The sequence below is a fragment of the Drosophila sulfurigaster genome, chromosome 2L, assembly GCF_023558435.1.
Source record: "Drosophila sulfurigaster albostrigata strain 15112-1811.04 chromosome 2L, ASM2355843v2, whole genome shotgun sequence".
In the NCBI taxonomy this organism is placed as follows: domain Eukaryota; kingdom Metazoa; phylum Arthropoda; class Insecta; order Diptera; family Drosophilidae; genus Drosophila; species Drosophila sulfurigaster.
In genome coordinates this window covers 25,117,072-25,143,416 of record NC_084881.1, presented here as the reverse complement: position 1 = coordinate 25,143,416, position 26,345 = coordinate 25,117,072, and the positions used below count along the sequence as shown (strand labels likewise).

General features: G+C 36.2%; 2 protein-coding genes across 3 annotated transcripts in view; one reads left to right on the top strand and one right to left on the bottom strand.

Annotated features, from left to right (window-relative positions):
• The first annotated feature begins 1,507 nt into the window (after positions 1–1,507).
• LOC133841598 (coiled-coil domain-containing protein 170) lies at positions 1,508–6,829 on the top strand. 2 transcript variants are annotated; one of them, XM_062274209.1, is made up of 5 exons: positions 1,508–2,049; positions 3,147–3,272; positions 3,338–4,162; positions 5,246–6,118; positions 6,176–6,829. In XM_062274209.1, the coding sequence occupies exons 1-5, from the start codon at positions 1,975–1,977 to the stop codon at positions 6,740–6,742; spliced, it is 2,466 nt and encodes an 821-aa protein (XP_062130193.1). In that variant the 5' UTR covers positions 1,508–1,974; the 3' UTR covers positions 6,743–6,829. The 2 variants fall into 2 exon arrangements, with proteins under 2 accessions (XP_062130193.1, XP_062130183.1); XM_062274199.1 differs by lacking the exon at positions 1,508–2,049 and having other exon boundaries at positions 3,130–3,272.
• An 8,181-nt stretch (positions 6,830–15,010) lies between these two features.
• LOC133838888 (uncharacterized) overlaps positions 15,011–26,345 on the bottom strand; it is a 53,556-nt gene continuing 42,221 nt past the window's right edge. Inside the window, 2 exon segments of the mRNA XM_062270140.1 lie at positions 15,011–16,611; positions 16,613–16,690. Coding sequence (XP_062126124.1) covers positions 15,850–16,611; positions 16,613–16,690 — 840 coding nt within the window. The 3' untranslated portion in view covers positions 15,011–15,849.

The following is a 26,345-nucleotide window of genomic DNA, read 5'->3' as shown; positions in this document are numbered from 1 at the left end:
GCCATTTTACTATTTTGCCAAATATTTCAAATATTCGTTTAAAAACAAAAAATATTCAAAAGAATTCCTTTTGTTCTATGCGATTTTGTTTTAAATTGTGAATGTTTATTAGCTTGCTTATGTTTGTGTTTTCGTATCTTATTATTTCTAAATATTTTATTATTATTGTTTTTTATTTTATGTTGTAAAATCTAGTATTAAATCATAATTTAATTATACTGTAAAGATAGTACTAAATATTTTGTATTTTGTATTTTTTATTAAAAATAATAAGACACTTTTAAATTTATTATTATATCAAAGCAACATATTAAAGGATAGGACATCAAATTTTCGGCAATAGCAAAATATTTATCCTTTTCGTAGTTCGAGTAATATTGAGCATGGTACTTTGCACATAAATATAGAATTATTCACTAGGCTGCTTATCAACAAGCCGAGTATCACCTTTGTTTCTTTTTTTAGTGTGAAATTTATGCGGTTGTTAGGGACTTAAATGCTTTGTTATTATTGTTGTTATTGTTTTGGGCCTGGGCAAGTTGTGATAGTTTTTATAGGATTTATACGTCGAACAAGTGCACAGTGGTTGGAAATTTCGCATTGTGATACTTTAAGGATGAAATGATAGCATAAATATAATAAATAAAATGAGTTATATGGAAATAAGAATGAATTTAAAAGTGTCTTTTTATTTTTAATAAAAAATACAAAATATTTATGTAAACAAAAAAAGAATTGGTATGTATGATTTATTTGAAAAGAAATAATACTGATAGATTTTCAGTATTTCATTTCATTATAAGCAAATAAAAAATGTATTACATATTTGGTAATAGGAATCAATTTTAAATATATTATAACTTTTTAATTTGACAATTTGGTATATTTTGCACTCTATGGTATATTTTGAAGCGTATGATGTCAATATACCAAAAACATAGCCTTTGACAGTATTTTCAGTATTTTAGCGGTATATTAATAATATTAGTATATTAATTTGGTATATTTTATAGTATATTCTTACTTGTTTTTCAAGTTGATTATTTTAGAAAAGCTAGAAATAAAGTACGATATTATCTAAATAACTAATAACTATAACTAATTGTTGGCTGAAGTGTTGTCCCAAGTTGTCACAAATTCTTATCTTAATTCCTTAGTGTTTATATATCTAATTCGTTTAATTAACAATTATTGAAAATGAAATTGATTTTATTTAATACAAATTTTATTTAATAGACTATTTCTTTCAATATCGATTAGAAATTTGTGCTGAACTGTTTTCAAATTCCATTCTCTCAGACCTTTCCTTCTCCCCCCCGAATCTATAATGCGTTTGCAATTATAACCAATTTGTAGTTGTTGTTCTGTATGTTCATTACTCACTGTGCATGTGCAGCTTTTAGACTGAGCTAGCTCATAGAGAAAGTTCTCTACACACACACACACACACTCCCCTCGTCAGGTTGTGATGTGCGTGCGTTCGCATGAATTGCAGTTGAGACCCTCGTTGAGCTCGGTGTTGGTGCCATGTGAATGACCCAAATAACGGCAAACAAACCGGAGAAAAGAACTCTACTGATAAAAGTTGCCAAAGTGCAAATGTAAATCGGTTTAGCAGGGAGCTGAAAACTGTTTTCCTTTCCTTGTCCTGCCCATTGCCATTGAGCTCGTTTCCTTTCTGAGCATAATTTGCATAGAGTTCGTAGTTGTGTTCGTAGTCATTGTTATAATCATAGCTTGTGTGATGTTATGTTGAAGTAAATTCCCTTTTGGCATGCCTGGTTACCGAGCTTCGAGCTGCCTGATTCGAATGCGGGGCAAGTTGTTTAGGCTGTTGCCTGGTGGCAAGTTGCAAGTGGCAAGTGGCATGTGGCAGGTGGCAGGCTACAGTTCAATTCAGTTGCTGTGCAGCGCTTCGCTGGAATAGTTCAGTGCTTCATTTTTCGGGATTTTGGGATTTACTGCGGCGCAACTATGCCAAGCGATAATCATTTGCATCACCATCATTTGGGTCTCAGTGGTGGACTGTCGCCACATCACCATCATTTGGTTAGAAACTCTCGTTTGGATATGTTACAACCCAAAATTGAATAATATGTTGCTGAGTATTTTTTATTGTTTTCTATATATGTGATTTTCGATACAATTTCCTTTTATAATTTGAATAAAATGTGAATTTAATTGTATTTATTTTTGATAGTTGAATAAATTTTAAACCCTTACATTGATTTTCAATACAACTTCCTTTTAAAATTTAAGTAAATTGTGAATTGAAATTGTGAATTTTAAAAGTTTGCACAATACTACATAATTGAATATAAATTTTATTTTATAGTTTTAAGTCATTATTTAAGGTAGTATTTTTATTATTTTGTATATTGATGCTTTTTTAAATTTGTGTAAGTTGTGAATTAAATTGTATACATTTTTGATAATAGAATAAATTTAAAGTCTAAGTTTGCAAAATGCTGTTTAAGCTATAAAAATTCATGTAATTTAATTATTTATTTTATTATTTTAAAGTTGTTGTTTTCAGATATTTTTTTCGTGTTTTATTTAGGTGGCTTTCAAATGCAATATAAATTATAGTAATTACTCTTAGGTAATTTTTGATTATTTATATTTGAATTGTATTTATTATTTTTTTCCATTTGATAGCAAGTTCTTCTTTATTAATTTTTCTATGATTTCATTTGTGATTATTTTTTGTAATGCATTTACTATTTTGGTCAATATTATTGTGAATGTTTGTTTAAATTATAATATTTAATAAAGCATAATATTTAAGCATAACAGTGTTTTTAATGATTTTTTAATTGATGTACACATTTTTTTATTGGTAGAGTTTTAATTATGTTTTTTTTTTGTTTTGTTTATTTTCTGTTGTTTCTATTTCTGTTAATGCCAATGTTAATTAATGTTGTTTAAATTTCAATACTACATATTATTTGTTTTATGAGCTTTAAAAATGTTAAACATATTATAATTTTTAGATTATTTCAACTAAATTTGTATTTACTTTTTAGTGTTTTTCTATTTGTTTTATAGAAAAATGCTGTAGTAAATTGAATGTCTTTGATAGAAGTATATTTGTTTGTTTTGTGATTTAGTTGCTTAGCCCTTTCTTACTCTTCTCATTTCTATAGCTGGATAATTCTTGTGGCAATGCCGGCATCACAGTGACAGAGCATCATCATGGCATTGATATGACAACGACACTACGCAGCGAATTGGCAGCGTTGTCCTACAAAAAGGAGCGACTGACCAGTGAGGTAAATCTTAAGTATATATTTAAATCTCGATTCCACTCTACTTAATAATCGATGCCCCGTTGCAGCTTTCGGAGACACGCAGCGCGCTGTGCAGCAAGGAGTCCGATGTGGAGAATTTGCGTGCTCAGGCGGCGCGACAAACGGCGTTAATTGGATCGCTGCAAGGACGTCTGCAGGCATCGGAGAGTCGCGAGCAGGCGGTGCAAGCACGTTGCGATGCCACCATACAGACAGTGCAGCGAGAGAAACGCGCCTCGGATGAACGCAACAAGGAACTCCTCTGCCGCATACAGCATCTGGAGGGAGCTGCGGCCAGTGAGGAATCCCATAAGGAACAGGCCAAGGCGCAACTACACGATCTGTTGCGTCGCCTCAGCGTTTGCCTTGGCATGGATGTGTGCGAGAACAATGCGAACAGTCATGCCACACCCGAGTGTGTTGTCTCGCGGGCCGAGGAGGTGATGATTGAGTTGCAGCGTGCCAAGGCAAAGGTCAGCTCCACTTGTGACACGCTCAGCTCGTGTGAGAACGAACTCTTGAATCTCAAATCGTTGGCCAACATTGAGAAGCAACGTTTGAGCGCCCAGCTCGATGGCGCTGGTAATCACAATCATGAGCTCGAGGGACGGTGTCGACAGTATGAACGAGATCTGCAATTGCAGCGCGATCGACTCACCGAGTCTGAGATCAATGGCGAGAAAATGAAGGAGGAGCTGCGTGGCTTCGAGTCGCGTTGCCATCGCTTGCAGAACAACTTGGATCGCATTCAAGCGGATCGCCTGCAGTTCCTGCGTGGCCTCAGCAATCTCCTCAATGTCCCCGAACCCTGCGAGACGCTGATCAAGGACAAGCTGCGCGAACTTCTCGCCGAGAATCAGGCCATGCATGCGGTAAGATGATAGAGAAAGCTGTTCAATGATAGAGAAAGCTTTATTCAAACAAATGTTTAAGCTGTGAGAAAACATTCGTTAGAGTACATTTTTAGCAATGGAGGAAGACTTGATTTGAAAAATTTCAAAAATGATAAAAATGATCTGATCATAAAAATAAGCTTGAAAGTATATTTGTATTTTTTACATTTTTTTATATAATGTGTTTTATGTTTCTTACATTATTTTTCCTTGTTTTAGTATTTTTATTTTGTAATAAAAATCAAAGCAAACTTGTGACGTTTTCATTTTGAAAATAAGGGGAAAAGATCTTATTAATATGTACTTTGTGCTTTTTAAACTTAAACTTTTTTTTCTAAAAATATAATTTATTGTATTTTAAAGCGATTTTTATACAAAAATAATTACAGTATTTATGATTCCTGAATGTTGAGACCAGATAAAAACAGTAGAGGTTATTTATGTCATACTTGTGTATGAAATCGAGTGTTAGTTGTTTTAGCTAGTTAGGTATATTTTGTATTCTATGGTATATTTTCAAAGTTTTGTAGTATCATATCAATATACCAAATGTAGCTTTCAGTATATTTAAACATGAAGTATTATTACTATTATTTAAAAGTCAGTTATAATTAAAATTAATACTAACACCGTAGGTAAAGCAATGGCAGCAAAGGCCTTCAGCTTTATTTGCAGTATATTAATTTGGTATATTCTTAAAATTCTTATTGAAAACGTGTAGCGGGTAACTCACAGTCGAGTACACTCGACTGCCGCTTTCTTTCTCATAACCTGTTTTTTAGTTCGTTGCTTAGCTACTAGAAAATAAATGAGACATAAGTTAGATCACATATTTGGGAATTTAATTTTAATAATATGTATTATTTCTTTATACCCACCCACTTCGTATAGAGTCTAAATTTTATTATTTATTTGTTTAAATGTTAATTATTATACCAAATAATATAATAACTAAAAGAAGGGAGTGTTAGCTGCTAAGTCCATCAGCTCTCTAAGTTTTAATGCGAATGAATTAGTTGAATCACTTATACCTCTTCACTTACACATTATTTTCTGCTGCAGCAAATGCACTCGCTGCGCGATCAGCTGAGCAATGAGCACGAGAAGTTCAAGGAGACACAAGAGTCCGCCGAGTGTCGCCTGCGCACGGGGGAGGCACAGAAATGCGAGCTATCCGAGCGCCTGGAGAAGTGCCACGCCGAGATTCATACGCTGCGCAAGGAGCACATGGGTCTCTCCGAGTATCTGCAGCGTTTGGCGGCCGCACTTAGCTGGAGTGAATGCTCAGCGCCGCCAGCTCTTGGCGCCGACACCAATCTGATGGCCGACAATTTGCTGGAACGAGCCGAGCGTCTGGCAGCGCACTGCGAACACGAGGTGTCGCATCATCATGCGGGTGGAGAGAAGAGCTGCTGCGATCACCATCATCATCATCATGGACAGGGCAAGTTGCGACGCGAACGCTCCTGCCACGATATACCGCTGAAGGAGAGCAGCAGCGTTTACAATTTGCAGCGTCGTGTTCGCGTGCTGCGCGAACAGGTCCAACGACGTGATCTCCATTTGGAGTTGCTGCGTCGCAAGCTGGCCATCATTGAGGATGGGGCACGTGGCAAGTGCATGTTGCAGGGTGAACGCGATGAGGCCGTTTGTCGTGCCAAAAAGGCGGCCAAACAGGTCGACAAACTGACCACACAACTGGCGGATGCCCGTGGCCAGATAGCTGAGGTGAAAGCGCAGCTGGCCGAGGCGGTGGAGTATAAGATCACATCGTTGGAGCGGGCACGCAAGATCGATGAGCTGACCACACAGATCTGTGATCTGGAGGATGAGAAGACACGCATGCTATCGCAGTTGAATGCCGTGAAGGAGCGCATGAAATCGTCCTGTGAATCCAATCAGAATCGACGCTGTCGCGATGAGGCGTTGATCAATGTAAGTCTAGTCAAATATTGAAATAAATCCAATCAATTAATGATCTCCATTTGATAGTCTCTGCGTGATGATGTCAGTCGCCTGAGCGCTCAGCTGTCCGATGCCAATCAGCGACTCTCGCATTTGCAATCCTTCCGCACTTCGGTCGCTCGCACTTTGCATTTACGCGACTTACCCGAAACGGATCTATTGCATCGCCTGCAGGCACTCTGCTCTGCCCATCAGGAGTTCACGCTGCTCTCGAAACGCTATGAGACTGCCTCGCCTGTCGGTGATCATCCGTGTCCGCGTTACGATGATCCTGTGCCTCCCTCGAGTCACTGTCGTCCCCCACGTGACCTGAGTCCGCCGGCTGCGCATCATCACACCTCTGCCAGTCACAATCACTCTTCACACACTTTGTCGCATTCACATTCGCATGGTCATGCCATTTCTCATTCACATTCGATGCATGGACGTCATCATCAGCGACAGCGTAGCAAGAGTCGCGATAAGCGTTTGCATGACGAGTGCTTCGATTCGGATGTGCATCGTTTGCATCATGGCTGCAAGGATCAACTGTTGGCCAACAATTCTGGGGGAAGTTGCGATGAGGACTATGACTTTAAGAGCAAATACTGCTGAGCGTTAGAGTTTCAGTATAGTATTTCAGAGCATTAACCATTTTTTGTAAGCATTTTCGAAATAAACTCGTCGATTAAAACTTATTCTCTTTACTGTATTGGGGAATTAATAAAACTTATATCATTTATGTAAATTTGAATGTTGAATATTAAATCAATTGATATTTAAGTTTGCAAATTTGCAAATTAAACCGAACTAAGATTATTTAATTAGTTGTTCCTTTTACCTATGTTAAATTAATAGGTAATTTATTAACATATTTAATTTTTATTTTTCTTTTTTAATTTATATTTAAAATTAAATAAATTGGACTACATTTATTTCCATAGTCTTGCGTATACTTGATATGTTCGTTTTTCTCCTTTTTTCTTATGCACAGCTTCACCAAACGGTGCCTAGATGGCGCCACCACAATGTGGTGTGTGTCTCTGCTAAACGTGGACATTGCCTTGCTTGCTTGCCACAGCAAAGTCGTGAATGCTGCAAAGCTGACTGCTATACAACTCATGCGTTAAATTCAAAATGCTGCTGCTGGAGGAAGAGTCAAACTAATTGCTTCGGCGATTTTTTCGAATGGCATATAAATCAAATACGCAACGCTGCCGATTTTCAGTTTATCGAAGCTGACAGTTGTCGGTGGCGCTAGCATATGTGCAATTAATCAAAAATCGCAGTACAACAATTTTCGTTTTTATTTGTGGTTGTTGCTGCCGCCAATCAAGATGCATAATTTTTGCATGTTTAAGCGACAGCAAATGGCAAAATTGCACAACGGGGCAGGCGCACGTGAGGCAGGCAGCAGGCAAGCAAGCACAGACGTGGCACCAGACAGCGTCGGTGGGGCAATGAACTTGACTGACTGGCAAAAGATCGACCCGCTTGACTGGCTGCTGGCAGACAGCCAAAGGGCAAGAAGGGGCTGGCATGGCGGGAGGGAAGGGGAAGGAGAGAAGAGAGACCGCGAGGACTCGCTAGCCTGGGCCAAAGAAGAAGAATGCTGTATGCTGTTTGCTCTTTGCTGTTTGACTGTTGGCATAACCAAAACATGCTTTGCGAGGGGGAAAAAAAAAACAGGCATCGCTTTGCTTGCCCCACAAGTCTCGTGTGGCAGCCACATATGCGTCGCCTCGGTTAGTGATCTTGCCACATACGAGTTCAGAACACTAAAATTCTCCTCGTTTTTGATGTTGTTTTTCGCTGCGCCCCACCCAAGCCCCCAAGCAGCATGTCCAACAGGTTTGCTCTTTGATCTAACTCTCCTTTTGCCACAGTCAGCCGCAAATGCGACTTATGATCTCACACACACACACACACTCATTTGCTTGCCTGGGATGAGTTGGTTTTGTGTGGTTTGTGGATGCCACAGCTTGAGGAGATTCGCCTATTAAAGCTAAACTCACTCAGGTGCGGCGCAACTCTTAGGCATATGAGTGCACCTGGGTTGACTTGGCCGCATAAACATATATTGCTAGACTGTATTGCTTTTCAAATGCATTGTTTTATGGTTATAATTATTATGGAATAATTTAAATATGTTCTTTCCTTATAATAATTGCTTCCTTAATATTTTGTGGCATTTCCTTGATGCTCTAAAAAAATTGTTAGTTTCAATACGTTTTATAGCTACAAATAATTTAACAATAAGTTTTACAAACTTCTAAAAATTATATTAAATTTGATATATGAGTTAGGTGAGAAAGAATATACCAAAATATTTCTTTATTTTTATAACTCTTGATTAGCACTTTAATTAGAGCTTAGATTAATTTTAGGAACGAAACAAATTCCGTCAGAGAATTACACATATGTATTTTTTCTCGCTCTCCATAGGATAAAAAGGTATTATAACTTTGTGTATAGATGCTTTGGATGGAAATCTGGTATATTTTGTACACTATGACAAATTTTAAATATACCAAATTAATATACTGCAAACACTAAAATATACTATATTTGTTGTTTTAACTTACAACCGTCAACATTCCAAATATAGAATTTGGTATTTGTTTTATTCTTTATTTATTTACAATCTATCTATCTAAAGATAATAAGTAAATTCTATGACGAAGAAAAGAATGACAGAAAATTTGTATTTTTTTTACATATAGGGGGATATTTACAAGGAAATTTTTACTAATAGAATTTGCTATATATATGTATTTTTGCGGTACATTAATTTGGAATATTTTAAGAAAAATAATGGACTGTTCTGTTTTTATTTAAAATGGGTAAAAGGGTATCTCACAGTCGAGTACACTCGACTGTAGCTTTCTTACCTGTTAATAATTAAAATCATGGTATTATTTTACAAATTTTAAATATAATTACTTTTATAAACGACTAAAGAATGTGCGAATGATTGATTTCAAATTAGTAAAAGTTAAATGTTTCTTCTATTTATTTGAAATCCATGATAGAAAACTGCATTTTTGTTTTTTGCACAACTAATTAATAAAATGCTGCAAATTTAAAATTGTCATTTTAAAGGAATTGAAAACAATAAAATAAATTGCATCGATATATTAATACAAACGTGCTGTGTTGTTGATAGAGCGCAATTTGAAATTGGCATGTCAAATATTGTTTAATTGGCATTTCGTATTCGAGTCGATGTCAACCATGTTGAATACACAATACACAATATAATCAATCCATAGACAAATATGAGAGCACGACATGGACACGTTCCGTTGAAGCGTTGACTAATTCCAAAGCTCAAACGTTGACATTTTGAATATTTCAACATGCATGTGATAAAATTCAAATGCAATGCAATGTCCAACAGTCCATCCAATTGTCCCAGCTTCGGAATGTGGCCTCACCGTGTGTATGTCCAGCTTTTGGTTGTCGTCGACGTCGCCATCGCCATCGCCATCGCTGTTGCCATTGAATCACTTTCAAACGTGCCAAAACTGTCAGTCGAGGATGGGAGATGGTCAGGAACTAGGAACTAGGCCAACGGCAGCGTCAAATGGAAATCGCATAGAAATGGAAATGCCCAAGAATTTCCAACTAGATGTGTGTATGCGTGTGTGTGTGTGTGTACACAAATGCTCATACAAAAGTCTCGGCCTGGCTCAGCTCCTTGGCTGCGAAAGTCTTTCAGGCTCTGACACCCTGTAAAGAGGGCTGAGAGATTTTTACATTATTTGCGATTCATTTTTAAGAAAATAGAAGAGATGGCCTATTAAAATTAAAAATAAACTTCGTATAACATAAATTGTAATCAAAAAATGGAATATAAAAATGCAAAATACAAAATTTTTCAATAACTTTATTTTGTTTTTTAATTATCAACATTTTAATAAATGAAGAAATTAATAAATACTTAAATAGTTGGGAATCGCATTGAGAAATTTGATTATTTTCAAGATTAAAAAGTTCTTAAATTAAGATTTGCAATCTTCTTTTCAATCTAGAATACAAAATTCTTGTAGCAAGATTTTAAACTTAAAATAAAATGCTTTTAATCTTAAATTGCAAATTCAATATAAAAATATTGATTTTAGATTTTTTCAACCCATAAATCTTATTTCAAGATTTTGATTTTTAAGATCAAAAACATCTTACATCCCGATTTTCAATCTGGATTTTTTTCTCTTTTTATTATTTTGATTTTTATTTCAATGAAGTAAAGTAAATTAAAGTCTCAATGGCTTGAGTTTTATTATTGTTTTATAGGAAATAATTCTAATTCACAAATTTCTATAATTTTAATATGTTGGAATATCTTATAAATAACTAAATAAAAAGAAAAAACACATTAAAAAAAAGAAAATATTATGTATTAAAAGTATTGAGAAAATTGGGAATTAAGATTCTTAATAATTATACAAATTTAAAGTAATTGTTAATTTTATAAATAGTTATCTAATAAGCTTATATATCCTTAAGCATAAGTACTTTGTAAATAAAATATTCATTGACTATGCTTGGATGCTAGTCTACAGGGTATCTGAGCAATGCCCTAGGCCAGTGCAAATATGTGACTGCGCATAAGGTCACACGCACACATACACATACACTTGAAGATGTGTATGTGTGCGCGTGCTTCGTGTCACATCAAATTGTTTACAATACAAAACACGTGTTGAAAAACTGTCATAAAAAGCATAGCATACTTGCAGGCGCCTTACCTTGGCAAACCTTGGACATCTTGTTGAAGCGCCGAGATTGCTTTACTTTTGCTTTTGCTTTTGCTCTGGCGTTTGCTTTGCTTTATTCTGCTTAGCATTTTCTAGCGGATTTAATGGTTTTTCAAAAGGCACAAAAGGAAACCCCAATGTGAGGGCGCCTGACTTGCATTTTGATTCGCAAGCTGCCAAGATGATGTTGTCGATGGCGATGTCTACAATGATGATGATCATAATGATAATGATATTGTGGCGGACAGCTCTAACATTTCGCTTTCAAGTTTCAGATTTCACATTTTTGCAGAGATTCGAGGCAGATGCCACACACACACAAACACACACACACGCACACACACCTCATCGAGAGCCAAACCACAAACTTCCGCTTATTGTTGGTGGCAACAATTAAGCCGCAGTTTGCAGCAGTCAACTTCATACTAAAGTCGTTTTTTTTTTGGTTTCTGCGGCTTTTCAGTTGGCACAACGCACCCACAAAACGAGTGCCAAATTTCGAACCCACCTGGATATTATCTGTGTGTATGTGTGTGGGTAGCTGTGGCATTTTAACTACAGCAAATTTAACTATAGTTATGCATAGAGAGAAGCATCTAGTGTGAGCTTACAGGGTGCGACACAGCGAGCAATTAAGTATTTGCATTTGATGCTGAAAATATTGGGGATTACTCGACCATTAGCCTGAGGTCAGACAAAATATTTCAATTCATTCGCAACAATGCGTCGCACATAACAAGTGTGAAGGGGTATGCTCAAATCGAAGATACTCTGTGAGCAAAAACTAAAATAAATTTAAGAACTGTGATCATATTTTAAATGAAAAAGTGTTTGAACTAAACTTGATTTAAATTTGTATTTTCTGAAAGACATTTTATTAATTTTGTTTTTTATAATTTTATAAAATGTGTGCTACTCAATTTGAATTGAATTGAGTTCCCTGTTTCACAGTTAGAATTTAAATAAAGTCACATAAAGGTGTGTGAGCAAAAAGTTGCATACAAAATAAAAAAAAATTTAAGAATTTCGAGCACATGTTTGGATTGAAAAAAGTGTTAAACTAAGCTCGATTTAAATGTGTATTTTCTTTAGGAAAATTTGTTTAAATTATTTATAATATTGCAACACAGTTTCAGAGGAATTTACTTCCACAATGTCAAATATCCCACTTCAGTGTTTTATGCAAATCAACACAGGGTATTAAAACGCTATTTGGCATTGTACAAACGGCTAACAAATTTCAATTAAAAGTTTAAATTAATATTTGAATACATTTTGAAAATAATTGATAAAATTGCTGTGCTAAACGTATTGGCTTATAGTACAATAAAATATTCTATATCCAGTCGAAATCGTTTATGAAAAGTTGTGAAGTTCTTCTTGGAAATACGATTTAAATAAAATCGCACTTGTTATTTAACTGTCGCCATATTCTGTTTAGTCATTCTTTTAAATGTTCATCTGTAATTAAAGTTATGTCCATGGAAATGCTGTTCAATCTGTTGAAGCATCGTCAGTTCATTCACTTTGCGGTCGAATTGTGAAGTCTGGCGAGAAACGCGTTGAAATGTGTTGAAAATGTTGTTAAAATTGTCGCCACACGAATTACTTGTATTTCGTATTTGTTATAAATGTTATAAATGTGCGCAATGATGGCATTAATAATGGCAATACACACACACATGCGAAACATAAAACAATAAAAAGACCATAAAATGCAAGCACATTTATAATGTTGGTTGCCCACCTTCTGCCACTTCTCCCTCCCTTTGGGCTCTTCACTCGATGTATCTTAATTAGCATAAATGGGTATTATGGCTGCCTGGGCACTTATATAACAACAATTGGACACTGCAACAACCACAACCACAATACACACACATTTGTCTTTTGTCTGTGTCACATGATTTAAACACTTTTATTGCACTTGTGGCAGTCAATCAGTGGCAGCAACAGCAGCAGCAACAGCAGCAGCAACTCCAACTTCAACTTCAACTCGAACTTGAACAGCTTCCAGAGACCCTTGATTAATTATGCGGGTAGACTTCACTTTGGACCCAGCCTACAATTACTTTCCAAACTGTAACTTTAACTGTTACAGTAACTTTTGTTGTTGCTGAAATTGTAATTGTAATGGTGTTGTAATTGGTGGCACAATTAAAGACAAATTATTGGGTTTATAAGGGCAAAGGGGTAACCTAATTGCAGTTCTTGCCAACTTCAAATGGAGTTTCAAGTGAATAGCAAAACAGCTTCAATTTGTTGAATGAAATATGTCTGCTTTAAGTTGACAATTGGTTGATAAAAGTAAAATTAAATCAGGTGAAAACAATTAAGAAATGACTAAAGAAATGCAAGCAAATATTGTCCAATATAAATACCTCAAAATAGAAGTTGTTATTTTGATCAAAGAAGTCAACAAAACAGTGAATTGTTGATAAATAAGAAGAGCACAAAAATAAATAAATATAAATCTTTATTGAATTGTTTGATTCGAAACAGATTTGTGAAGTGAATTTGTGATATCAAATAAAGAACGTCAGTCAAATTCACAATTTCTCTTTAATTGTTATGAAACTAAAAGAAAACAAAGTAAATATCTTTATATAAAAGATTCAACATGCATATTTATATAAATATTTTTAAAAACTAATAAACGATGCGATGTTCATATTTGTTATTTCGATGAAGGATTTCATTCAAAATAAGTCACAGTGGTAAAAACATATTAGATTGTCAGCCAAATCAGTAAAGACCCAGTTTCAGTGGACGTAATTTGACAGCCAAAAGAATTTCTTAAATAATTGCTACAATTTCTATCCAATCGCAAACAAGAAGTAACTCAGGAGTGCAAAATACTATAATTATTGTTGTCTGAAAATGAATTAAAGAGTTTTAAATTTGATTTATTTACTTACTCTGATTGGATTGTATCTCGCTTGTTTGTAGTGAAATACAAAATACAATATTGAAACCACAAATATAAACAAGTAAGAAAGCTACAGTCGAGTGTACTCGACTGTGAGATACCCGCTACCCATTTTGAATAAAAGCAACATATTTGGTATATCGATATAGTGCCGCATTCAAAATATACCATAGACGGCACAATATACCAGATTGTCGGCCAAAGCAACTCAGACCCATAGTAAGTAGGTGTGTTTGCCCATACAAAAGTATTTCTTTAATTACTTCCACAATTTTTATCTGATCGCAACCAAATTTTCAGAAATCATAACTACTATAGTAATTATTGTATATACCAAAATATTTATATATATACATATATTCACATACAATACATACATAGCAGGCGTTTTTGCCCATACAATAGTATTTCTTTATAATTATTGTTTATAATTATTTATTTATAATTATTATTTATAATTATTTATTTATAATTATTATTTATAATTATTTATTTATAATTATTATTTATAATTTTTGAAAATACGATAAAAAAAATTGTACCCCGAGCGGGCTCGAACCCGAGTTCCCCGAGTACCTCGAGTACCACATCATATTGGGCTTGCACTCTACCAACAGAGCTATCGCATTGCCCTATGCATACAGATACAAATATAGAGGCGAACATGTATATACGTATACGCATACATACAACACGCACATAGAAGGCGCTTTTGCCCATACAAAACTATTTCTTTAATAACTTCAACAATTTTTATCTGATCGCAACCAAATTTTCAGAAATCATAACTACTATAGTAATTATTGTATATACCAAAATTCGGAACTCTAGCTTTAAAATTACGCTTGTTATTCGTTTTTTTTGATTTGCGGGGGCGTAAGGGGGCGTGGCAAAAATTTGAAACAAACTTGATCTGCGTGCAAACATAACAAATGCTGTCGAAAAAAAATTATAGCTCTATCTCTTATAGTCTCTGAGATCTAGGTGTTCATACGGACGGACGGACAGACGGACAGACACACAGACGGACAGACGGACATGGCTATATCGTCTCGGCTGTTGACGCTGATCAAGAATATATATACTTTAGAGGGTCGGAGATGCCTCCTTCTAGCTGTTACATACATTTCCTGCCGGCACAAAGTTATAATACCCTTCTACCCTATGGGTAGCGGGTATAAAAACACAGTACACTTTTTTTTGTAATGTTTTTCAGCTTTATTTGATTTTGACATTGGCGTATGTAATTTTGGATGATTAAGAAATACAATAGTTTGTTAGCTTTAGAATGTACTCGTAATGCTTAGAGCTACACACGATCGGTTTATATATAGTATATATATATAGATAATATATAATGTATATCTATATTTATGTATATGTATTTATGTATATTGTATGTTTGTATGCATATGGTACATAGAGCTAAAAACAGTTAGATAAAATTTGATAAGAAAACAAGCAAAGTTACAATATTATGGACTTATGCATAAAAGATGTCAATGAATGAACATTACATACACTTTATGGATAGTACAAATCTGTATGTGTATTATCATTATCATTAGCATTATCTTTATATTGACGATATTTAGAAAACGTTATAAAACTCGCTCGCCTATTGACAATCGTTCGAACTAGCTTAATTTTGTATTTATTATGATTATTATTTTATTACTAAAACTACATAATTTTTGATTGATTTTATTAGTTTTTTTTTTGTTTCCGTATTGTAGTTGTAGTTTATTAATTTGAATTTACTTTTATTGCGCATGTATAGCTAATGTCTAGGAATATACAGACGCCTAGATGGTATCACAGATAAATGTGCTCGACGATAAACACATTGTCATATAACTATAACAAATTTGATTACATAACTATTTTGCCTTACGATAACTCAGGGGGAGAGGGTGATGTGATTGGTTACTGGAGACTTTTTGGGGGGATTTATATTATTTGTTTAGCGGTGACATTTGCTAATTCTGCCACCAGAGGGCGCTCGTGTTCCAGATCCACGCGCCCGACGCTGATCAACGTTGCTGCTGCTGCGAATTGATCGGTCCAAATGCCTGCATGCTGTAGTAGCGTTCGTTGTCCTCCTTGACCACGCTGGTCACATGATGGAACTGACAAGGATGCGAAATCTGTGACTTCGGTGGCAACGGAGCCGGCTTCACACGCTTCTGTTTCTTCTGCTTGCGTCCGGGCACCGAGAGAGCAATGTTCTCGGGATCGCTGACGAGACGCTCGACATGCTGCCAGAGTTCACGGGCAGCGTCTGTGGAATCGAAGCTGAAGCCAATCATTTGCTGATGATTGCTCGACAGGCACATGGTGTGAAACGAGGGGCCCGCAATCCGATAATTCGATAAATTATCAACCCGATCCGACCACAAAGCAAAGCACGAACCCCGCTCGGCCAACACGAGCGTGACCCGGGGCATCGAACGTGCCCGAGCATTGCCCTTGTCATGGAGGATCACCGGGATGCCGGTGAAGACGAGACGCCAGTCGCCATCGTTGCCAGTGCCCTCATAGAGATTGGCCAGAGCGCCGCTGACAAAGATCTCGGTGCCGAGGCCGGCAAAGAAGCTCTCCACTTGACCGCGCTCGTAGTCCGAGAGATTTGTGTTGCTTGTGGTGTCCGTGCTGATGGTGTCCGCATCAATGTCCGATGCATTGTACAGCGATGTGGTGCCATGTGCGCTGCTGCGTTGGGCCGACGATTGTGAGTGTGCCGACCAATCTGGATGGAGTATGAGCTCATCCCGCTGCTCCGAGGAGGCAGTCCCCCTCGCTGGACTCCGAGGGCGGTGCCGAGTCGCTGACGGAGCCCAAGCGACGACGTGTTTGCTGCATCTGATGTGACATCTGCAAAGAGAGAGAGAGACAGAGAAGAAATTTTCCAAATTAGATTTGTGGCAACAGTGTAAAAGCTTTTTCTATTTTATGCGAGGTTTTTGCGGTGCGAAAAAGAGTCTGGCACATTACAAACAGCTAAACCGAATGCCAAGCGAATTTTGTTTTCGCTTGTTGTTGTTGAATGTTGTTCTCACAAAGTTGGCAGTAGTAAAAAACAGCAAATTCCCAGCACGCGCTTTGCCTTTTGGCTGCAGTTTCTGCACTTTAGTTCTGCAGCTTTGTGCTATTGTTTGCTATTGCTTTTTATTTGTGGTGGCTCATCTGGTGAGCTCAACTGGAAATTATACACAATCAATTTCCGCTCGAAAACGTTTTGTAAACAACAACATCATCACAGTTCTCAAATCAGCTGAACTTATATTTGCACAATCTATTTAAGCCAATTCTAGCATTGATTTATATCATTAAACCTTTATTACTTAATACAATTTTCAAGTGCACAATTTACATTTCATTTATAGTAAGAAAAATAGGTGTTGATTACTCATGCGACATGTTGTGCAATCAAATCAGCACTTTATTGACTCCGCTCACTTTGCGTATGAGTAATTTGAAATTATTCGTAACAATAAATTGAGTTATCGCAAGTTTACTTTTCGTAATAATTTTATGCCCTCTAGAGACTCATTTCAAAGCTATGAAATATGTCGAAGAAATTTCGATGTTACTTGGCGATTAAAGCACATTTTACAAAACATAAATCAAGCCCTTATAATTCGATAAAAGTTTGGCACATATTAAGCAATTTATAGGGGCGTAAGTGGGCGTGACGAATTCCTAAACAGTTTTTAGCTACGTGAGTTTTTTCAGCAAATTTTACGTATAGTACGAGGGCTGCTATTTAAGTTTCTGGCCTAGGTCACTTCTAGCCATATTATGACCAATTGGCTATTTCCCAAAGAAAGTTTGGACTTTTATCTATAAAAGCTCCATACAACTTTTTCATGTGCGACCACGTTTGATATCGATAAACGATTAATCAAAAACTTATCTCGGCAGAAAAATCGAATTAACTCGTTAACACTTTCGAGCAATAATTTTTCACAACTTTCGACTTGGATTATTACGACAAGAGTGCACCGATGAACTTAAATCTTTATAACGCGATGAGGCATCCTTTGACATTTCTTCCACCAGAATACATTCGATATTGCATAAACACCTGGTCGTAAAAAAGGATTGTTCTCGTTGGATCCCGCACAATTTGACAATTGCTCAAAAAAAGGCTTGTGTGGATTGGTTCAAAGAAATTTTGGAAAAATACATTCCCTGTGCTTCAAAAGACATTTATAAGATAGTCACAGGTGACGAATCATGGATCTATGGTTATGAGCCCAAAACAAAACAGCAATCGACCGTGTGGGTCTTTGAAGACGAGCCAAATCCAACGAACCTTGTTCGTGGAGGAAGCACTATTCAGCAAATGGTCTCCTGTTTCTTCGGTAAAACTGGTCATGTGGCGACTGTTTCGCTTGAGCAATGTAGGACGGTCAATTCTGAGTGGTACACCATAATTTGTAAGCCTGAAGTCCTTGTAGAAATTCGAAAAACGAACAAGAAAAGATGGATCATTCCGCACCATGACAACGCGAACTCTCACACACCAGCTCAAACCCGCGCCTTTTTTTGTGGTCAAAACGTGGAATTCATGGGTCATCCGCCGTACAGCCCTAACTTGGCACCCAATGACTTCTTTTTATTCCCGTACATCAAGGAAAAAAGGCGTGGTCATCGATTTTCGATGTCAGAAAGTGCTGTTAAAGTGTTCAAAAACCATGTTTTGGAGGTGCCTCAATCAGAGTGGAAAAAGTGCTTCGACAATTGATTTGAGGGGATTCAAAAGTATATAAATCTTGCTGGAGAATACTGTGACAAACAATAAATCCATTTTTTTATAAATATTCGCATTTTCATTATTAGGCCAGAAATATAAATAGCAACCCTCGTAAATAATTCTAATAGTATCGGAAATCTGGGAAGTATAAAATGATGAATATATATATGAATATATAACATAAGCTGATAAGCTGATTATATAACCATATGCAATCTTATTCTTATTCGATTCAAAATCATAATATTCATCTGACCTTTGGGTGTCGCCTATAATAATTATAAAGTGAACTTTTGATAATTCATTTGTTTCCATACGCAAAATCGCCGCATTCCAGAAAATGTGTCATTAGACCTTTATAGGGAAGGTGCAAAATTAGTCGTAGTTGCAGCTTTGGCTTGATCAATGCAGTCAATGGATAGTGAGCCTGCATAGCTCAGTATGCTTTAGCCCCCTTCCTCTTACTTTACACATTCTGATGTTCAGGTATTGTGAAGTCCCACCATGCAAATTCGAGATCGTAAGGTGCCACTTAATACATCCTCCATCACTCTCTTACCCATCCTCTCATCTACCTGTTTCTCCTACCGTCTTAAAGTTTCTGAAGTCGCTTTATTCAGACTATCCATAGAATCAATTAGCAGACCACAGCAGGCCACTAAAATGGTTGCACGCAGAGACTTCTCCTTAAAAAGTTCACTGCGTAACATTAGGCAAAACTGTGGTTTTAATATAACATTCTAAATTAACTAGAAACCCAACACTAAACCTCCTTTGTTATATCATTAATGCAAATCTTGGTTTTGTCTTCATCAAAATTTGTTCAAGAATCACCTTTTTTAAGTAATTAACTGACTGACAGAAGGTGCCATAGAAATGAAATACAATGACTTCAATATTGGTAAATTTCTAAATCCTATTCCTTCCTTTCAAATACAAATATACAATAACATTATAACAAGTAATTTTATTCCTGTATTAGTCTGTACTCCTATTAGTCTAACTTTCGTCAAAGTGCAATTAATACATTTTAAATCATCATCTGTTAATATAAGCTTAACACTAATCATAACACCGTAATTCATTTAGTTTTTGACCGTTACATAAAGATTCTGTTACTGATATTCTGGTTATCATAATATTTAATTAACAAGCACAGACTGCTAGGTACATTCCAAAAATTAATCAATTTCGAAGAACAAATATGCAAACACAGAGTAGCAAAAGAAGCTGAAGCCAATTAAATGCAACTGAAATTACCTGCTGAGCACCACACCGCATCGCATCGCATCGCATCGCTAATGAATGAGAATGTTGCAAATTGTGGTGCTCTGCTTTGGTGGCACAGCTCAGTTCAGTTCGGTTGAGCTCTGCTCGAATTACCAAAACCCCAAAATGCTTCAGCAACAGCGGCAGCAGAACGTGGCACGTGGACATTGGCACGTTTTAATTAACGCCACAAATTGCTGGTCACGATGTAATTAAATTATTTAAATTGCTAATTTCAAACTGAAAGTGGCAAATAACAATTTTGTAGTGGCGCTAAAATGGAAAGTGGCAAAGCAAAAAGTAGATAAAAAAATTGAAACACGCAAACTTTAAAATCAAAAGCGCTTTAAAGTCGCACGCAGCGTTGGCAAAAAGCATAAATAATAATACAACGACATTTCGACACATTTTCAGAGCGAAGCGAAGCGAATGGCAACCGACCTGGGACTCGTAATGGGCGAGGCAAGGCAAGGCGAAGTTGCCACAAACCACAGCCACAGCCAGAGCCGGAGCCGGAAGTTGTGTGGCGACAACAAAACATACAAAATGTATCTCACATCCGTTGAGAGACGACAAGCGAAAGAGAGACAGAGACAGAGAGAAAGAGACAAGCACTTGTGAGCCTGTGGCACACTTTTCGGCCAAGTTTTTCTTCTTTAGCGACACAAAAACTTGCGGAGTAAACTTTACCCGAGGAGTTGTTGCAACATTAACGCGGTTATCTATAATTTACACGCACATGCCCTTTCCCCTCGACTCCTGGCGGTGATTTCTTAACTCAGCTCCAACAAGCTGGATGCACATTTATTGTTGCCATTACTCCCCCAATCTTTTTTTGGGCCGCTCCCCCGAGTCCTTTTCTACTACGTGTCACCCCAATCCAAAAAGCAAAAGCAAAAGCAAAAAAAAAAGAAAAATAAAATACACAGAAAAAGAAAAAGAAAATATCTTGCGAGCAAAGATTAATTGCTCTGCTTTGGCTCGGCTCATGGCTGGCAAATATATTTAGTGCCGAGATTTATGTTGCTTCATTACGAGCCTCTGCCACTGAGTGTCCTTTTTGTCCATCGCCTGATTTTATGTGTAGAACATTTGGTCGAACAATTAAACAAGTTCTACGCTGGCCAGAACAACGGTTGACGTTTTTATTGTTGTGGCAGCCGTCGAGCAAATGAATATTTAATGCCTAATGCCACACGGCTCCTAAAGCGAAAGTGGAGAATCAACCATGTGGCCTTCATGGTATCGATAAAACAACACACACAACGCAAGTTCAATGTCAACCCGTGCAACCCGGCGTATGCGCAACATTTTTTTTCTTCTTTCGTTTCGTTCGCTTGCGTCGTAATTTATTTATAGCCAATAATCGAAATTGTACCGAACTTCTGAAATTGTTATTTACGATCATATACGTAACTCTTGATTAGCTACTGGAACAGTTAATCAATATCGCCTTCAAGTAATTAGTTCTAATTTGAATTAAGTTGCTGTCGATACTTTGGGAAGAACAAAAGAAAAACAACAGTGAAATTGAGTATGCTTATTAATTTAGTTTTCAGTTGTTGAGTGTACATTTAAGTACTACTATTTGAATACAAATTTAAAATGCAATTAACCAAATGAAATTTTCAAAAATTAATTCCTTTAATTGAGGCAAACATTTTTTTTCCTATTACTGAAAAAATATGAGTTTTCAAACGTGTATTATCTTAATTAATTGTTGCATGAAATTCAATTATGCAAATGTTTAAAAAAAATAACAAAAATGATAAATGAATATAAAAAGCTTGGCAAAAATACAAAAAAAAAAAATCAAGTTTTTTTTGTGAGATTCAATCAGTTAAAAAAATGCATGACTAATTGAAAATTGAATAAAATTTAAAATTCATTCAAAAGCCACATTTTATGTATTATTTTTCAGCACAAACTGGAACTCCCACATAGTAGTAGAGTAGAGTAGAAACTTGGCTTCAATCATTTGTCAACGTTTCGAAGATCTGTCAAAATTTCGATATTTTATTTGATTTGTCAAAACGCTTGAAATTGACAGCCCAAAGAAGCGTTAACAAAAGAACTAAAAATAAAATGAGAATAACAAAAGTGCCAAGCGAAATGCGAAATGCGAAAAGAGGAAAGGAAACACAATTCGCATTTTGTGAAAAGCCAAAGTGAAAGAGAAACCCCAACAACAAATTGTTGGGCCGCCCGTCATGTGCATGGGGCAGGTCAGTGAAATGTTGTCAGCAACAGAGGCAGAAAAGAGAGTGAGAGGGTGGGCGGGGAGGAAAAAAACAAACAGAAATCAAACAGAAATTGTAGAGCATTGTTCATATTGTAGTACAGTTGCGTGGGGCATGCAACAAATACTAAAGCACATACAAATTCGAGCTTCCCAATTTGAAATCATTCCAAAGGGCTGGATCCGGCAAATGTTAAAAGTGTGGGGCGTGTCATACAAGCTGATGGAATACGAGTACGAATACGAGCATGAGTTTGAGGCCTGCGGGGTCAGTTTGGCAGTTGAGGCCTTTTATGTTAATTTCTGCCTGGTTTGCATAGATCAACGTTGGCATTATGAAAAATTGTTCAAGTGCAACAGCAACAACAAAGAAAAAAAGAAAAATATGTGCTGTGATTTAATTTTTGTGACGTTGGCAGCGGCAACTGCCAAAGGGGAAAATTCAATTAAAATGCACAAAGCCATCGTCTCGCCGAGTGCACAACTTGCCCCCTGCCGCTGGCTTGGCCCTGTTGCCCCTTTGTTGCACAACAAGAAAATTATTGTGTGCTCACGTATGTGTATCAAAAATGCTTAAACTTAAATTGAATTTGTTATTAAACCAATTTCGTTTGCCCATCAAGCAAATTTGCATGCAAAACTGGAAGCTGCAACTGAAAATCCCGCCCCAAACTTTATGAGCAAACAGCATTTGACATATCCATATCCAGAATTATACATTAACTCGCAAGTCGATGGAGAAGAAAGAGAGAGAAATGCGCTGAGCTGGCATCGCACAAATCGCGCGCAGCTTTGCCACCGCAAAAATTCCACTGACAAGCGCTCAAGTTCCAAAACTACACAAAAATGTTTGCCACGTTGCGCATACGACATGCTGTACGTCGCGTATACGCTAAACCGAGCAAAATTTTCATAACAAAAACGCAATGTTATTTCGCATAAACATGCAAATTTCGCACCATTGTATTTTTGGTTGTTCCACCTTCCCCCTCTCATTCTTCCTCTGCACAGACTACGCACTGCAATGCACTTGTCCCAATGAGTAATTTGCATGTAAATACTTTTGCCATTTGCCATGCTCTTTGTTTGCCTTTTGGGAGGTCTATTGACTATGTCGCAACCGTAAGTCTAAATTTTCATACACAACTAAAATTCTTTAGACAAAAAATATACTATATATGAACTCAAAATACTGATTCTTATTCTGTTGCTTTTTCTCATGTTCAAGGTAAGTCTATTGTATGACTTGACTTTAGGTTAATGAGTTTTTGTTCATGGTTTTACATTGAAAAATTTGGGTTTAGATTTAGCATAAAGATTATGATTCTATTCTTATAAAGGTTTTCAAGGTTAAAATATGTAAGTAGAATTCGTAATATTGAAATTAAAAAATATCTTTTGATTAAGATCTGAAAACATTCCTTGAATTTTACATTGTTCTACTTTTATTACAATTTTAGTTTGGATTGTTATTGTACTTTCAGCTTGAGTAAGCAAATAATACAATGATTGTTTTGCTCTCAGCTCAACAAGTTGGATATTGTGTGGGTTGTGAAGAGTGTGAAAGATTTGAAAATGGAATTCCATTTAATTCCTATTTCGAATGCTAACGATAAATTCCATTTCTAGCTATTGTGTTCGCAGCTGAAATTCATATATTTTCTAGAGCTGATTATTCTTTAGAGTATCTACGCCTCAGCTTGCGGGTCAACGATATTTTTGCTTATTCATGTTTTGTTTTCATTTTTTCTTTCCTCTTCCCCTTTGGCGTTTAGTTTTTGTTCATGAACTTGACGACGCTCTGTTGGCATACAAAAAATTGTACACAAAGCAGCGCATTGTTGACGAAGCCGAGGTTCTGAGTGGGCGGCAAGCGCTGGAGGCGGCGGTGAAGGGAGAGTGTTCAAGTGTGAGTGGCTGTTCAAGCTGAAGCTGACGCTGGAGACGAGACTGTCAAGTAGCTGACTAATATTTTTGTTAACTTGCAAATTGCTGTCAGCGCATGAAAAAGCAAACCGAGTGGAACTCTCGTCTACAAAAATATACTCATACTCATATATTCATTCACATTTGACGCTCAAATTGCATTCGTTCATGTGCTGCTGCTGATTTATGGCTAAAATTGAGCAACACACAAATTTCAAGTTTACGTAATGTAATTCTAAGAAAACATGCACATGCTGTAAGGGGGAAAATTTTCCATTTTGGTCGTGCACTTGTACAATTATAATCACAATTATTATTAATTTTGTATAACTGTGCGATATCGAACAGAACGTGGCAGGCAATTTGAATGTGAATTGTAAATGACACGTGCTCTGAATAATGCAATATGATTCTGATTGTTGTGCTTTTGTCGGCTGTCTGTGAATCACACTTGAGTCTTTAATTAATTCTGTTTGAAGTGCAAAACTCAGAGTTATACTTTAATTAGGCATTATTCTCTCGAGCAGTGATTATTCCTAAATAGTTAAATCTATTTTTAGCGGCAAACAATTATCATAATTATTTTCTTTTTATTATTATTATTAATTATTATATTATATTATATTATTATTTTCAATTCAAAGTTCGTCATAATTTCAACTTTATGCAAAATGCGTCGTAATTATAGAACAAAGAAAGATAAGCTGTTATAGTTTATTTTGAACTAAGGAAAAGCTTTAATTTATGAGGTATTTCAATAATTTGAAGTGTAATCAAAAGTTAATAACATTTTTAATTAGTAGTTACATGTAGAAGTTTAGCTAAAAATCTGGAATATTTTAACCTTTGGTGTGTTTTCTCATTTCAATGATATACCAAACTTGACCTTCGGTATATTTTACTATTTTTGTCGTATATTATTCAGTATATTTTTAGATTACTACCGCACTATTTTGCTTTTATTCAAAATGGGTAGCGGGTATGTCGCTGTCGAGCATACTGGACTATAGCTTTCTTACTTGTCTTAATATATTTGTTGCAAAATGAGTAATTCAATTTTCCATTTTATTATTTTGCGTATTTTATTTAACATTATCCGTTTGCTAACAAAGTTTACAACGACAATTTAAAGCGCTGTCTGGTCAACGAAAATGTTTATATTTTACAGACAAAAGCATTGAGGTTTTCATGGCTTTTTTTAGGTAAGGGCTTTCTGAGTTTTGTGTAATTGTTTGACACATCTGGCAAGTCATGGCGATTACATGACTGAATGCCGTGAGTGGAAAGCTGCCAGCAAAGGACTAAAAATGTTTGCTATGTCTGTGTCTGACGATGCTCGATTGGCCGCAACCTGCGACCATTGCAACCAGCTGTTGCAGCTGAAGCCTTCAGGGACATGAATCGACAAAAAGTTTGCAAAATGCTGCCAAATGGCCGCAAAATAAAGATGGTCAAGTAAATTGAATTGATGCTGGCCAAATTGTTTTGGCACTCGCTCAATAACTCTTCGCTCTAAACGTGGCCAATTCAGAGCTGAGCTTAAGAGGTGACTTCTCAACCCACTTCGATGGCATTGTCTGGGCCCTGTGGCATGCTCCACATTGCTGTATTGTTGCAACAGCTGCAACAGCTTTGGCAATTAATTGTGAGAAATTGTATCACATAACTTTTAATGCTGGCCATGTAACCTGCTCTATATTTAAATCAAATTCCCACTGCCAGTTGCAATTATGTGGCACCCAAAGCGAGCAACAAGTGGCATTCAAAAGGTTACCTGAGCCTGAGCCTCAGCCAGAGCCAGCTCTTCCCTTAACATGCTAAATTATTCAGTGCTGTGGAAAATTGCCTCCGGTTGCCGATGGCGTGTTTGGCATCAGCAGCAACAACTTTAAAATATAAATTTCAATGCATTTTTAGCATGTTTTTATACCCGATATCCATATGGATGGAAGGGCATTATTAGTTTGTGTCTATAGGAAATGTATGTAACAGGAGAGAACAGAGAGAGGCATCTTCGACCCCAAAAAGTATAAAAATAGATAAGTTATTGTTTGGGCAAATATGGTATATTTTGCACTCTATGGTATATTATGAATGCAGTACTGTAGTAATACACCTAAAATAGCCTTTGGTATATTTTTGGTGATTTGAGGTATATTCTCTAGTGTATTTCAAAATCAATACTGTGTTGTTTCAATATACCCAAACAGCTTTTGGTATATTTATAGTATTTTGCGGTATATTAATTTGATATATTTTCATATATATATTATATTTATCTGTTTTATTTTAAAATCAATACTGTGTTGTTTCAGTATACCCAAATAACCTTCGGT